General features: G+C 39.9%; 1 protein-coding gene across 1 annotated transcript in view; it reads right to left on the bottom strand.

The window, feature by feature from the left end:
• Nucleotides 1-3437: 3437 nt before the first annotated feature.
• LOC309559991 (uncharacterized protein) overlaps nt 3438-15652 on the bottom strand; it is a 217167-nt gene continuing 204952 nt past the window's right edge. The window contains exons 56-66 of the mRNA XM_082263472.1: nt 15161-15214; nt 15028-15081; nt 14818-14925; nt 14635-14688; nt 12640-12675; nt 12365-12418; nt 9708-9957; nt 7534-7646; nt 6665-6733; nt 5816-6049; nt 3438-4863 (exon numbers count right to left, since the gene is read on the bottom strand). Coding sequence (XP_082119598.1) covers nt 4717-4863; nt 5816-6049; nt 6665-6733; nt 7534-7646; nt 9708-9957; nt 12365-12418; nt 12640-12675; nt 14635-14688; nt 14818-14925; nt 15028-15081; nt 15161-15214 — 1173 coding nt within the window. The 3' untranslated portion in view covers nt 3438-4716. The remainder of the gene's footprint in view (nt 4864-5815; nt 6050-6664; nt 6734-7533; nt 7647-9707; nt 9958-12364; nt 12419-12639; nt 12676-14634; nt 14689-14817; nt 14926-15027; nt 15082-15160; nt 15215-15652) is intronic.

Below are 15652 nucleotides of genomic sequence, written 5' to 3'. Positions count from 1 at the left end.
GCTGCTGCTTGTCTCAGCACCCTTGTTGACAGGAAATGATGGGAAATTTCCCCAAACCAAATAAGGTTCTAAACCTTTCCCTTGTGTATCTAATGCATAAAAAAATTGACAGGAGTACCATTTTATTAGTATTAGCAGCCATCTTATGTGAGTCATTCTTACAGTTCAATAGAATTTCTGGACAGGAAGTCAGTTGTTTATTGGAAAATTCCAACCCTGGTGTTCAAAATAGAAATACTTAATTTACAATAATGTGTTATTCTCTTCCTTTCCACCCTAAGATATGTGGGATATAATGTCATTAATTATTAAGGCTTTAATAAAGAGTAATATGGCACATCAGTCTTCTTTTCTCTCTTCTTGGAGCGGGGCTGAGCCCTCAAGATTATCATTTTGGCTGTAGGCTGCTGGTCCTGTATTTCACAAGATAATGATAGCAAGGCACCAACACCAGCTTTATAGAACTGGTCATCGCCATCGGAATTAGAAGCCTGCTGGACATGGTCGTATAAATTATTCTCTATTACATCCCCCCTACACAAAATATGTAGTCTGAAGAGGACAGACAGATTTTTTACTTTGGACCAATCCAGAATTGATCTTAAAAGAACTGGCATGTAAAAGCAAATGCTTTTTTTGTCCAGTATGGGAACTTGAGGTAAAAGGTTTAGGAGATTGGGGGTCTTTAAAGGAAATGTGTAGTCTCATAAATTATTTTTACATATGCTTGAACAAGAGATCACCTTGGAAAAAAACAATCTTATCAATGTGGCTTAAATGTTTTATAAAATTGCCCTATCTACATACCTGGTGGACCTTCTTTGTTGCTCAAAGATTATGGTCACGAGAATAAAGAATTCTGTGTAGTGTCTTCCAATAATCACTTGTTAAACCATAAGAGAAGCTCCTAAATTGGAAACCCCCCGGTACTAATTTATACTCATGATTCATCTTCTGAGAGCCACAAAATAGACAGTAGCAAAGACATGGCTCTCAGAGAACCTACACGTGATAGAGGTTGAGTCTTGACTACACTGGAAATTACTTAACGAGAAATGAACTGCTAAACTTGACTGGACTGGATAAACTGGAATAGACTGCCTAAACTTGAATGAACTGTAAATTGTTCTATCTACATACCTAATGGATCTTCCTTGATGCTCAAAGATTATGGTCATGAGTATAAACAACTCTGTGTATTCTAAACTGGCTAAACTGGACTGTACTGGAAATTGTTCTATCCGCATACCTGCCCTGGTGGAACTTCCTTGCTGCTCAAAGATTATGGTCATGAGTATAAAGAATTCTGTGCATTCTATTTTAACAATTGCTTCTTATGAATCCATAAGAGAAGCTTCTAAATTTTAAACCCCCAGTATCTCCAAGCACCATTTTATACTCATGATTCATCTTCTGAGAGCCACAAAACAGAAGTAGCAAAGACATGGCTCTCAGAGAACCTACACATGACAGAGGTTAAGTCTCTACTACCCTGGAAATTACTTAAAGTAAATTTGGCGGCTAAACTGCAAGGCACTATGCCTAAGTTCCATAAGGTCTGGAAACCGTGGGTTGCTAATTTTATACTAGTTCATTTTGACCCCCACTTCCTTGAACTATGGCCTGTGAAATTCTCCCTCTTCACTATACACAACTCCTGGGGTGCTGGGAATCCTCATCTGCCAACACCCCCCAACCTAACTTGATGAACATAGTCCTTTCCTTTTCCCTTCCACAGTTCTTCCTCCCATCCCTACCTATAACTCCCCTTAACTGACTTTCTTCTCCGATCTCTTTTTTATTTTTTCTACTATTGTTGCACTATACCACCCTACCATCATTGTCTATATACCCTATATACCAATTATTGCCTCGTTGACTGTAATGTTAATGCACAGAGTTTTCAAAACCCGATTAGGCAACCTTTGTATTTCTTGAAACTTTCTAATAAAAGACCAAACGAGAAAAACATTATGTTATGTACATTTCAGAATTATATGTATATGGAGACAGCTATATACACTATATTGTCAAAAGTATTGGGACGCCTGCCTTTACACGCACATGAACTTTAATGGCATCCCAGTCTTAGTTCGTAGGGTTCAATATTGAATTGCAGCTTTTGCACCTATAACAGCTTCAACTCTTCTGGGAAGGCTGTCCATAAGGTTTAGGAGTGTGTCTGAATGTTTGACCATTCTTCCAGAAGTGCATTTTTGAGCTCAGGCACTGCTGATGGGCAAGAAGGCCTAGCTCGCAGTCTCTACTCTAATTCATCCCAAAGGTAATCTATTGGGTTGAGGTCAGGACTCAAGTTCCTCCACCCCAAACTGGCTCATCCATGTTTTTATAAACTTGCTTTGTGCACTGGTGCGCAGTCACATTGGAACAGGAAGGGGCCGTCCCCAAACTGTTCCCACAAAGTTGGGAGCATGAAATTGTCCAAAATGTCTTGGTATGCTGACACTTTAAGAGTTCTCTTCACTGGAACTAAGGGGCCAAGCCAAACCCCTGAGAAACAAGCTCACACCATAATCCCCCCTCTATCAAATGATTTAGATCAGTGCACAAAGCAAGGTCCATAAAGACATGGATGGGTGAGTTGGGGTGGAGGAACTTGACTGACCTGACCTCAACCTAATAAAACACATTTAGGATGAATTAGAGCAGAGACTGTGAGCCAGGTCTTTTCGTCCAAATCAGTGCCTGACCTCACAAATGTACTTCTGGAAGAATGGTCAAATTTTTCCATAGACACACTCCTAAAGTTTGTGGAGAGCCTTCTCAGAAGAGTTGAAGCTGTTATAGCTACAAAAGGTGGGCCAACTCAATATTGAACCCTACGGACTAAGACTGGGATGCCATTAAAGTTTAAGTGCGTGTAAAGGCAGACATCCCAATATATATTTTTTTTACAATATAGTATATATGTGGCTCTGTTTCCTGCTTTGCAATGCTGTATGATGGTTGTGCTTTACTGCTCCTTCTCACTGAAGCTCACTGAAAACATTGTATTCTTTGTGTATTTAATATCTCATAGGTAGTTACCAAGTTTGGTGGCGTCATTGTAGTAGCTAATCTACCCCGACTCCTGTGACTCATCTATAAATCTCACAATATGAAGAAAACCAAACATAAATATGTAAACGTCACATGGACATTTACTGCAAAAGTAGTTAAAATATGTACCCAATGGGATTATACTATACATTCCCTTTTAGAAAAGTTTTCAGGAAAATGTTTGCAAATTATTTTTAAAAAAGGGAGTTCTGGGTAAATGCCAAATCAAGTATGTGATCTGATCTCTGAACTGTTAGGTGTTTAGAGCCTTTTCTGAGCCCAGACATCAATCTGTGGAACACAACTGCTTTTGCCTGAGGGTCTGCAACAGCCCAGGGCTGTTGTTTTTAAAATACCATAGACGTGAATTCACTGGAGCAGCAACTAATACTTTGTACTCCAACAAGCTCACCTCTTGACCAGAGTTGCCTGCCCTGTAGTAAGTGTTATGATAAAGGCAAAGGCCCTATAACTCTCTATTTATCCAATGGGCAGCACTTTCTCTTGCAGGCTTGATGTAAAAATTTGGTATTACCCAGAAGACTTTTCACTCTTTGGAAAGGGTTAATCATGGTTAAATGTGAAACCAGTATTACGTTGTTTTCCCCATATCCCACCTTTAAAAAATGCACCCATCCTGCCATTTTATTCCTCTGTGGATTTCACCTTTTGCACATCATTTATTTAAATAAAAGAGGAGGAAACGGTAGACACAGAGCAGGCCAGGGAACAGGAAGTGGCAGTTAACAGGTGGTAGAGGGGACACAATGGACAGACGCTGACAGGAAGTTGATAGTCCGGGTAGGAAGTCATGTATAGACATGCGCAAGAGTAAGAAAAAAAAAACAAATAAAAATAAAAAAGCAGCAAAATTATAGATTATATATTACAATACAAAAAATACTTACAAACATTACACAGTAATACTCTGAGCACCTGTGAGGTTTTTTTTTTGTTATATATATAATCTTGTTGGTCAAAAAATAAGCTTTACTCCAAGCACCATAGTGAAATTTTGTTCACAGATAATTTCGTCTTCTTGTCTGTTCAGGACATTTGTTTCCAAAAAACATTTTTCCCACATTTTTTTGTGTGCCAGGCAGAAGGGGAACTTTATCACCAATTTTATTATTTTTTTTAAATAAAATTTAAATCTTTATATCCACAGAAGAAAAAAAATAAGAGTCCCGTTTGTACGCATCTGCATGTGTTCTTTTGTTTTTTAAATACTGGAGACGTAAGAGCTTAAAAGAAAATGTAAAGAAAGAGACAGCTCTGTATTGGTGAAAGAAGTGGCTCGCAATGTCCTCTGTGTAGATTTCGGCTGGACATAGGACATTAACACCATGTTTTCTGCATGGGAATGGTGTTTCTTTTACCATTTATTTAAAAAAAGCCTCAAATAATTCTAGCTAAAGTCTATGATAAACTCTTTCTTTGGTCATCAGAAGATCCGCCCAGCTATAGGTCATTGTCACGTGTTGACCAAGTTCTTTTGGTCTTTTGTTCCACCTCGCTGAAGGGGCTTTCTTTCTGCTCCTTAGCTGAGCTTCTTCAATATTGGTGTACAGAAATAAAGGTGAGGGGGGCTTCTCCTTTTTTATTTTCAGAAAGGGATACAAATGGGTAGGGGGATGTCTCTAGTCTTGTTTTGCCTCAGCCAAGAAAACATACAGGTCCCACTTCAAAACCAAATTTCTGGTTGGGTTCTCCGAAGTCCATGAACTTAACGTCTCTCAAAGGAAGCTGATCCACAATAGGGGTGTGGACCTCTAATACTGTCTTGTCTGTGCCTTTCCTTGCCTGTAGTAGAGGAAAGAAAGCATTGTGGTGAGTGTTTTATTAGTCATGTATTAGTCCTGTACTAGTCAACTTTACCCCAATCTGTTTATATATTTCATAAATTGTAAATATATGTGGGTCAATGCAAGTATGCCTGGGCAATTTCTTTGAAGTGTACCTGAACCTAAGAACTAAAATTACATTTTACATTTTTAAGATGTGGTGTGATCCTGCCAGGAAATTATTCCTGGCCTTTTCTATTCTATAGATACAGTACAGTGAGTGTGACAACATTCACTCACTGTACTGTATCTATAGAAGAGCACCAATGTCACTCTAGAACTAACTTATCTTAAAAAGGCTCCAACTCCCCCTTCTAATACCTATACTAACTATCCGGTAGAAGGTAGATGCTTATACTTGCCTATTTTCAGGGTGCTCTGGTCTGGTCACATGATGGGCTCCCAGAGGGCTGCTTTAGGGGAGAGGAAGGACAGCTGACAACAGATGCCCTATGGAAGAACCTATGGGTGACATCACCACTCTATCCATTGTCAGTGCTCTCCCCTCTCCTCGTAAGCCGGCCGCTGGGGAGATCACATGACTGAACCACAGCAGTCTCAGAATAGATAAGTATATGCATCTTCTTTTTACAGGGTAGTTAGTATAGGATTTAGAAAGGAGATGAGAGCAGTTTTAAGCTTAGTAAGTTCTAGGCTTCTACTTTAAACAGTTTCCAATAGAAGTGAGAACATAATGTTCCTGAGTAAAGGGATTGAGATTCTACAAAACTAACAACTGGAATCTAAATAATTAAAAATCATTCTCTAGTAATTATAACTATGATCCCCACTGCCCTAACACTTTGCACCAACCCTCATAATCAAAACCTCAAGAAGGTTGATGCCATTGATCTATAAATGAAACCAATGCTGTTTTCTGTACACATATCCTATGTGTCCACCTTACTCACCGCACAGCCATCTCTGAGGGCCTTGATGTATGGGCTTGTGCGGAAGGAGAGGTTCTCATTGTTGGAGCTCATGAAGTGCAATGCCTTTTCATAGGTGTCGTCTGAGGCCAGATGCCAGGCAGCAGAGCGATGGCAATGATAGGTGAAGTTCTGGCGAGCACCCACACTTAGCAGGCGAAGGAAAGTCAATTGGACCACTCCAATAGGGTTGTCGTCTAAGTCCACATAGGAGAACTGCAGAAAATGATACACAAACACCAATGAGAGAACAATTAATGACGCACATAGCAAAAGTAAAAATCCCCTGGAGAAAGACTGGGTTGTAACAAAGAGCTTATCACATGTGCAAAACAATGCGGTCCTGATCATCTTCCACACTTCCTGGTAGTATCTAAGCTTGACTATTCCATCCTGCCCACATTTCTATAGGTCCCTAGAGCTGTGACTGATTAACATTCCAGTGGGGGTGCCTGCATAGTGCCAGGGCCAACACTACTTGGCAATGCCAGCAGCATGACACCAATTGTCTCTTTAGCTGTCTGTAAGTCTGACAATCACTGTAAGGGTTGCATTTTTCCTGCTAACAATCGATGTACAGTAAGAGGCATTTTTATTTCCAATTCACCCCAAATTAATTGGTATTAGTAAGGGTTTCCAAAGGCTGAAAATTATTTTAGGGTTTTCATGAGAAGCATGTGTTCTATTCAAGTATTCATAAAGAAAATAGGAGTTATTGCTAAATTTCCCACATACACACATGGTAAATTCCTAAAATGATCATTGGAGTAATCACGGACTACTAATAATGATAATGTGCAGAGCATCTCTTAATCATTATTTTTCTCTTACCATACTGCCACTCCTGAAGTTGCTGTACCAAGTCTCTTTCTTTTCCGAGCTCCAGGGAGACATCTTCACCTTAGTGACAAAGCAAAGTTTGTAAGCCTGCATTGTATTTTTTTACCTCATCAGTCACCATTATAGGCAGCAAATTATTATTAAAACAGCTATAGTATGGTGGCTTTCATTCAATAGTGCATCTACAGTACTTTCCTACTCTGTGCCTGATGAACTACTAGAGCTGCTGGTATGCAGAGCTGGGTTTGTGTTGGCAAGTAAATCTGAAGCTGAGCAATGCATTGTCTGTTCATGAAAGGAAATGTTTAATCCTTTCAGATATAATTCATAATTAATACGGTATTTTCCAACATAAATATATTATACTCAGTGATGGGATAATGGTATGAATAAGGGGGTATTATTTGTCCTGAGGTCGCATAATTTTTAATTTTAATTTTCATTTTTAGTGAGTTTCTACCATTTAATGTTATGGATTGATGAGTTGGTTGGGGTGTATACGTCCTAGGTGGCAGTCATATCTCCTTAGTATATATGCAGGCTCTTCTTTCCTCTTTGCAGTGCTAGAAAATGGCTGTGCTTTACAGCTCCTTCTTGCAATGCAATTCTGTAAATTAGATGCTTCATTAAAAACAATGCACTCCCTTTGTGGCTGATATCATATCTCAGTAATAGGTCAGAGGATTTGTAGTGGCATATCTATTCTGCCTCCAGTGGCATATTTAAAAAAATTGTGAAAATAATGAAATAAAAAAATTATGAACAAACAAAAGTAACATCAAAATAATGTTACAGTAGTGCAATTCATAATAAATGCTCACAAAAAAAATATAATTTTCTTTTTAAAACTTCCTGCTTACCTTCTCAATGCGCTTGCTTGGGAAGATGCAAGACTCTGCCCCTGCAGTGAAGTTACAGAAGACTTTGAAGGAATCTCGTGCACAGCCCTTGTTAGGATCGATCCAGTATTCACCTAAGAGAAGAGGAAGTTTTAAGTATGGTGCATCACTTTATACAATATGGCTCAGTTTTGGAGCTTTCAGAATTCTGCTGCTCGGCTCAGCTGCTGCTGGTACAGGACATGGTAAGTATACAGAACAAGAGGTTAGTCCTGTGTTTGGCTTAGTATAGGGAATGTTTAGTGTTTTTTTGTGTTTTTTTTTTTAATTTATTTCGGCAAGAGGTAACACTAACATTTGTTATTTATTTCTGATCAAATAAATATAAAAAATTACATATAAAAAATTCAGGAATTGATCTTACATAGTTACATAGTTTGTGAGGTTGGAAAAAGACATCAGTCCATCCAGTTCAACCTATGATGTGTGTGTGTGTGGGTGTGTGTTTGCTGTTAACCGTACATTGTATACCCCTGTATGTTGTGGTCTTTAAGGTGCCCATCTAATAGTTTTTTGAAAATATCAATGCTCCCTGCTGATATGACGGTTTGCGGAAGAGAATTCCACAACCTTACTGCTCTGACAGTGAAGAACCCCTTACGTATTTTAAGGTTAAACTGTTTCTCCTCTAGTTTTAGTGAGTGGCCATGTGTCTTATTATATTCCCTTTCTCTAAAAAGTTTGCTCCTTATGCTAGGGTCACCAGTACAGTATTTGTACATTGATATCATATCCTCCCTCAATCGTCTCTTCTCCAGAGAGAATAAGTTCAGTGCTTGTAGTCTTTCCTCATAGCCGATGCCCTCCATTCCCCTAATTATTTTTGCTGCCCTTCTCTGGACTCTCTCCAGTTCCAGCACATCCTTCCTGAGGACCGGTGCCCAGAACTGGACAGCATACTCCAGATGTGGCCGGACCAGAGTCTTGTAGAGAGGGAGAATAATCTCTTTATTTCTGGAGTGAATCCCCTTTTTTATACATGCCAGTATTCTGTTGACTTTGCTTGCAGCGGCTTGGCATTGCATGCCACTGCCAAGCCTGTTGTCCACCAGTACCCCCAGGTCCTTTTCCATCTTAGATTCACCCAGAGGTTCCCCCCGTCAGTAGCTTGCTTTCGTGTTGCTGAAGCCCAAGTGCATTACTTTACATTTTTCAACATTAAACCTCATCTGCCATGTAGTTGCCCACCCCATTATTTTGCTCAGGTCCGCTGGTAAGGTTTCCACATCCTGCATAGAAGATATTGGCATGCTTAGTTTAGTATCATCCGCAAATACTGAGATTGTACTCGATATCCCCTCCTCTAGATCTGAAGGCAGCAGGTGGAGCACTCGGCTTTTTTTTACATGCTTTTAAGGCTCTCCTTGTCTACTATGCTCAGTAAAAGACTCAATAGCTCAACTCAAAAATGGTAATAAAAATATATGCATCAATTTAAAAAAAATATTAAGAAAGTAAAATAAATGTATCCTAATATGAATAACTAACCACAGATTAAGGTTTAAGTGCTAGGAGGTTAGGTTATGTGTTCAGGGCTCATGCAAAAGTATATACTATATCAAGCTAACTTTTTCTGTTTAAATTTAAAACATGCTTTATTTTAAAACTTTTCTTTAAAATTAGTAATTTGATCTTTTGTAAGGTCTTATTTTTGCGTCTCATTTGAAAGACATATTCTTTCAAAGAGAGAAAATCCCCTCTTCGTTGTCACCAGAAAGTTTTTATTTACGTCAAGTCTAAGTGTTAGGGCGTTCTGTAGCATCGAGGATCTTTGTTAACTCAGGAAAATGTAGGTGAGCGGTGGGATTTACACATGTTCTTAGTACCATGATCTTCACAGCATAAACTAACAGAGCCATGTTACGTGGTCTGAGAACCTATGTGCTGTACTAAATGTTACATTTAGGTCTCCTACTGCAATGTAAAAATATCTTCAATGCTGAAAGGTCACAACAGAAAAGACCGAAGCCCAAAATGGGGTATTTGGAAGTCTACCCATCAAATGTCCTACATAATCAGTGAGAAGAGATAAAAACCTATATGTTTTGTATTTTATTCAATCATTACATAAAACTTTGCTTATAACCCCCTTATGAAGTTTAGCCCTCGTAGAGCTTGTCCTTGGTTTTACATACCATCTGGAAGATCTGGCTGGGAAAGTAGAAGGTCCCGGCATGTCCGTCCCGGGTGTTCCTTTGTACCCTTTGGTGCTCTGAATAACTCAATGTCTTTCTTTATAGCGTTAAGAGATCCATAGATTTCCTCCATGCCATCAGTATATTCTGCAGCTGAATCTTCCGCCATGATCAGACTGGCATCAATAGAACGTTTGTTCTTCTTGGGCATCTGGAAAGGCAATGGCTGGATGGCCTCTCCTGGTGGGCCCTGTTGATGAGGCATGAACAGTTAGCAATAAAATTCAACACACTCTTTGTTTCAGAAGAAAAAAATGTAATTAACCCAATTTTCCATAAAATATTTTAATAATTATTGATAAGCTTATGTACATGGAAGCAGCACCATTTATTCATAATATATGCAGGCGCTGCTTCCTACTTTACACAACGGTTTTACTTTACTGCTGATACTTACATTTTAGGTCTATAAATTGTCCAACTTAATGAAAACAGTGCACACCCTCTGTTGCTGATATCTCAACAGCTTCAATGCCAAAAAAATCTGGACCCTTTTAGACTGTAAGCTCTCAAGAACAGGGTCCCCCTATTCCTCTTGTCTTGAACTGTACTTTAACTGTTTGCACTATATAAATTCTGTATAATTTGCTTAACTTAGTCAGCCAAATTATAATGTAGCAGATTTTTTAAAATCCAGACCAAATTCTTGTAATTGACCTAGTGTTATACATATTTTTTAACTCATTTATTACTTCTTGCAGCACTCCCCAATGCCTTAAGCTACTTTTCTCTGGAGGGCAGCACCATCTTTGTTCAAGCACTATTCTGGATTATAATCTATTTACCAGAATATCATGCTAACTTAAAGTGTCACTAAACCAACATCATAAAAAACTATCAATAAATGGTGTATTACATGCTGTTCATACTCACTCAGTCACTATGGGGTTCGTTTTCTGTATTCTGCAAAAAACCTGGTTGATTCTGCTGCTCTCTATCTCCACCTTCTGTCCATATCCCTATTTCAGCTAGGGATTTTGAACAACCCATGTGACTATAGAGTCACACATGTGAGCGTATACACAGTGGTAAATGACAGCCCACTCCCTCCTTTCTCCTCCATGCCCACTAATCCACTGAACACAATGGGGGTGGGATATTCCATGTAGATTAATGGAGGCTTCACCTCCCTCCTATTTGAAGACACAGGTTGGAGGGGCGTGACTGGCAGAAATCTGCCCAAACCATGTTATTGCAAAAAATAATTCAAAATTGATTTCAATTGATGTCAGCGTGTGGAGAAAAAAAAAGTTGATTACTGGCTTGTGTAAACAGGATATTGGTCCTGCGCACAGAGAGTGACTGCCGCCCCATCAGCGCCCACCAGTGCCACCTACCAGTGCCCATAAATACTGCTAATAAGTGCCACCTACCAGTGCCCAGCAGTGCCACCTATTCGTGCCCACCAGTGCCACCTATCAGCGCCCACCAGTGCCACCTATCAGTGCCCACCAGTGCTGCCAATCAGTGCCCACCAGTGCCTCATCATCTGTGCCACCTATCACTGCTGCCTATCAGTGTCACCTACCAGTGCCCATCAGTGCCACATATCAGTGCCCTTCATTGCTGCCTATCAGTGCCCATCAGTGCTGCCTATCAGTGCCCATCAGTGCCACCTTATCAGTACCTATCAGTGCAGCCTATTAGTGCCCATCAGTGCAACCTACCAGTGCCCATCAGTGCAGCCTCATCAGCGCACATTAATGAAGGAGAAAAATGACCTGTTTGCAAAATTTTATAACAAACTATAAAAACTGTTTTTTATTTTTCAAAATTTTCGGTCTTTTTTTGTTTGTTTAGCAAAAAAAAAAATAGTAGTGATTAAATACCACCAAAAGAAAGCTCTATTTGAGTGAATATTGGTACAGTGTAGCATGACCACTCAATTTTCATTCAAAGTGACAGCGCTGAAAGCTGAAAATTGGCCTGGGCAGGAAGGGGGTTTAACCGCCCAGTAAGCAAGTGGTTAACATTATGCACAATCTTGAGGCACTGAACCAATAGTTTTACATATCACAGCAGCATCCAAACACATGGGCCACCCAACATTAGGGGTGATTTATTCCTCCATCTTTGCACACTGGTACTGACTAGTATTCTAGCCTTTTTCTACTCCCTTCGTTTCTCTCCCTCTCTTTGCTAACGTGCCCCCAGAGAAGGGTGGGGCAAACAGGGATGCTGTACAGGTGCCCAACGTCCTCGTTATCAACCAATGACATCAATGGTTGTTAGGATGCCAGTGGCTGGTTCGCATGGTGCTCATGGGTTTAATGCCGCACAATATAAACCTCTGGCTTTGTGTAATTCACTGGCTTGTTGACAATGTACGGGCAATTTGTGGCAATTTTTAGGCATTTTGCCAAGGCACTCCTGAAGAACCCAGGAGGTATACTGGTTGAAAAAGGTTGGGCTAAGTCACTGAGAAGAGCTTAAGGACAGCCTAATAACTATAAAAGATACAGCTGTTTCTAGCCAGCCTTCTCATGATAACATGCACCATATGCTATTGGTGTGGCCTACGTCTCACGTATAGGTTGTATTAGCCCATGCATAATGTTCCTGTGGGAGAATTGTATTTATATGACAGTTTCACTTACCGGAGGTCCAGGGGGGCCTTGTATTCCCTTCTGTCCCTTGGGTCCAGCTTGTCCCTGTGTGCCAGCAAAAAAAAAAAAAGTTATATAACTTTGTATAGAGTGGTACACTGAGAATTTATGAAAGCACACATAGAAGTATTTTAAATATGTTCCAGTAGTCAGAGCATACATTTGTACCATTCATTACAACATGTAAAGTCTAGCTTTCCTAAGCTGGTGATGTATGGAATCTAGAACAGATTTTTGTAAAATGGAGGCAAGAACAAATTACTCACCGTGGCTCCTTTAGCTCCCTTAGGACCTAGAGGACCCTAAACAGGAAATAGACAAAAATATTGAAATTTAACAGAAATATATGAATACATTTAATGAATTTAAATCATCTCTGTCCTCCAGGCTACAAGTAAAGGAAATCACTGAGATACTACCCATGAGTAGAGTTGAGCGGACACCTGGATGTCCGTGTTCGGCGGGTTCGGCCGAACTTTTTCCGGACTTTACCCGGACACCGAACCCCATTGAAGTCAATGGGGACCCGAACTTTCAGGCACTAAAATGGCTCTAAAAAACCAATGAAACGGGATAGAGTGCTGCAAATGGCAGCAAAATGTAGTTAAGAGCATGGCAAGTGCTCTTAAAAAAAATTCCCCTTTAAATTTGTAATTTTTAAATAGCAGATTAGAACAGCAATCTGTAGTAAAATATAGCTGAACGCTGCACACAACAGACTGATAAAAATAGATTTTTTTCTCCCTCCTCCTCCTCAGTGGGCTCAAGTGAGGGCAAAAAGATTGTTCACTGCACCACCCCCCACAATGCAAAATTGATGTAGACTGTCCCTGCCTAATCTCTCCAGCCTGTTCCTAAAATGCTCAAAAAGATCGTTCACTGCACCACCCCCCCACACAGCAAAATCGATGTAGACTGTCCCTGCCTAATCTCTCCAGCCTGTCCCTAAAATGCTCAAAAAGATTGTTCACTGCACCACCCCCCACACAGCAAAATCGATGTAGACTGTCCCTGCCTAATCTCTCCAGCCTGTCCCTAAAATGCTCAAATAACTTTCCCTGCCTACACTCCGACCTGTCCCTGCATTCTTTTCGGGCACAATTTTTCACTGTCTGTCCCTAATCAGCAGCCAGCACGTATGATGTGTGCTCTCTCCCTAAACTACAGCAGAATGACACACCGCGCTGGGTCTCTCGAACTTATAAAGACATGGGTCACATGCTTCAGATGGCCAATCACAGCTACTAATACATTAGTAGGCTGGGATGGCTTAAGGCACACCAGTTAAATGCTTTTTGATTGGCTGTTGAAAGCCTGCCATTAAAAGCGCGCCATTACATACAAAACAGGAAATACAATTACCGAACACGGATTTTAAACCCGAACATGCAGCAAGTTTTCGGGTCCGTGTTCGGGTAACAAAAATCCAATTATTCGGTACGAACCCGAATAATACAGTCCGTGTTCGCTCAACACTACCCATGAGGCAATTGCAATTGTGCTAAAAACAGAAAGTCAGCCCAGTTTAACTTTAATCTATGCTTTTTAACTCTAATTCATCTATATTCAGTAGTCTATTTGTATGTGTTTCTGGTAAGAATTGCAGTCCTTTGTCACATGACTATACTTGTGTAACCTCCCTCTCATGCTGCAATTTGTGTGTTGCTGGAGTGCACTCAGATAGAGTGCTATACTTGTAGCTAATTCCAGAAACAGACCGTAATGCCCAAAAAACTAAACACATCTGCTGGCATGCAGGCATTTAGCTGCAATGGGACTTTCTAAGCAGAGTGTCTCCACTGATGAATGTCTCTTAGTGTGTAACAATCATACCTCCCTAAAGGAGGCATCAAATCAGGATTTGGAAATTACTGTAAGGTTCCCTTCTAAATTCTGGTTCTCAGAGATTGCAACAATTATAGGTAGTTCATTTTTGGGACAGCTTGGTGCAAAAAATAAATGCAAAGACATATTTATCAGAGCTGGGCTGTGTCACCAGAGCCAGTTTTAATTGGAAATCCTCATGTTTGAAAAGAGCATAGCTTCAGGTATATCTTGTAATCTTCCACTTTCTTATCCATAATTATTACACATTTGTCTGTTAGAAGTTTGGAGGTGTTCAAAGTCTGTTTGGTTACCTCAAAAATATATTTTTATATAGCCTAAGACTCAAATTGAATGTGAAGAGCCAATCCATCCTCCAAATACTACGTTTTTCTCTCTAATGTAAATTATTTTCATTAATAGACCAAAAAACTTACAGGAGGGCCAGCAGATCCACCTTGACCAATAGGACCAGTGACACCAGAAATACCCTATGGAAGGAATAAAGAGAGAGTCAAACACAAAACAACTGTGCACATGTACAGTACATCAATGAAACGCTGATAACAATGAAATGATGATACCGAAAAATTCCTTAAAAATGATAATTCAACACTTACAGGCTCTCCTTTATGTCCTGTTGTCCCTTGTGGACCTGGAAGGCCTCTGTCTCCTTTCTCTCCTTGCTCTCCAGTTGGTCCAATAAGACCGATAAGTCCAGGGTGACCCTGAGGGGGAGAATGAAACATATATTGGTAAGATCCCTTTGCACCATGATATCTTCCAAGCATACTCCACTTATCATACACATCATAATATTAGGTTCTTACCTTCTCTCCTTTAGATCCAGTATCTCCCTTCAAGCCTGGCAAACCAGGAGGCCCCTGTGAAATAACAAGTTAGAATATATTCTCCTGAATTACAGACTAATATTCAGTAATGACATTTAGAAAACACACGTACCACTGGACCTGGAGGTCCGGCTTGGCCTGTTGCACCAGGACGACCTTGTTCACCCTGTAGGTAATGAAAAGAGATGTAAGAAAAGATTCCTGTTTAGCAATATATACATGCTATATATTCATCTCTAAGTTGTGCCTCCCTTTTCATTGATCTGGCTATTGTGGTTTTCTTGTTCTGTGCAGTATTTTAGTAGCGAAATAAGCTCAGAATATTTTTTCTGTTGGTTTTAGTTGACCAAATGCTTAGTTTCATAAATCAAAGGATTTGAAAACTGGTTAAATGGGACCAAAAAATTAACATAAGAGCCACTCCCGATGATATAATGCTGACAAAACTCGCTGGGCGGAGCTTTGTGCGTCATTCCTGGTTTACGGTTCATGGATCTCAGGGCGTACCAGACACATTGATTTACATGCTTTTAACTTTCTTATGCATTCTAAGTGTAATTTTAAGCTTTTGATTAATAAACCTATGCAGATATACACTATGAGG

This window comes from Pelophylax lessonae (genome assembly GCF_965119305.1).
Source record: "Pelophylax lessonae genome assembly, chromosome: 7".
Lineage (NCBI taxonomy): Eukaryota > Metazoa > Chordata > Amphibia > Anura > Ranidae > Pelophylax > Pelophylax lessonae.
This window is presented reverse-complemented; position numbering and strand designations above follow the sequence as displayed.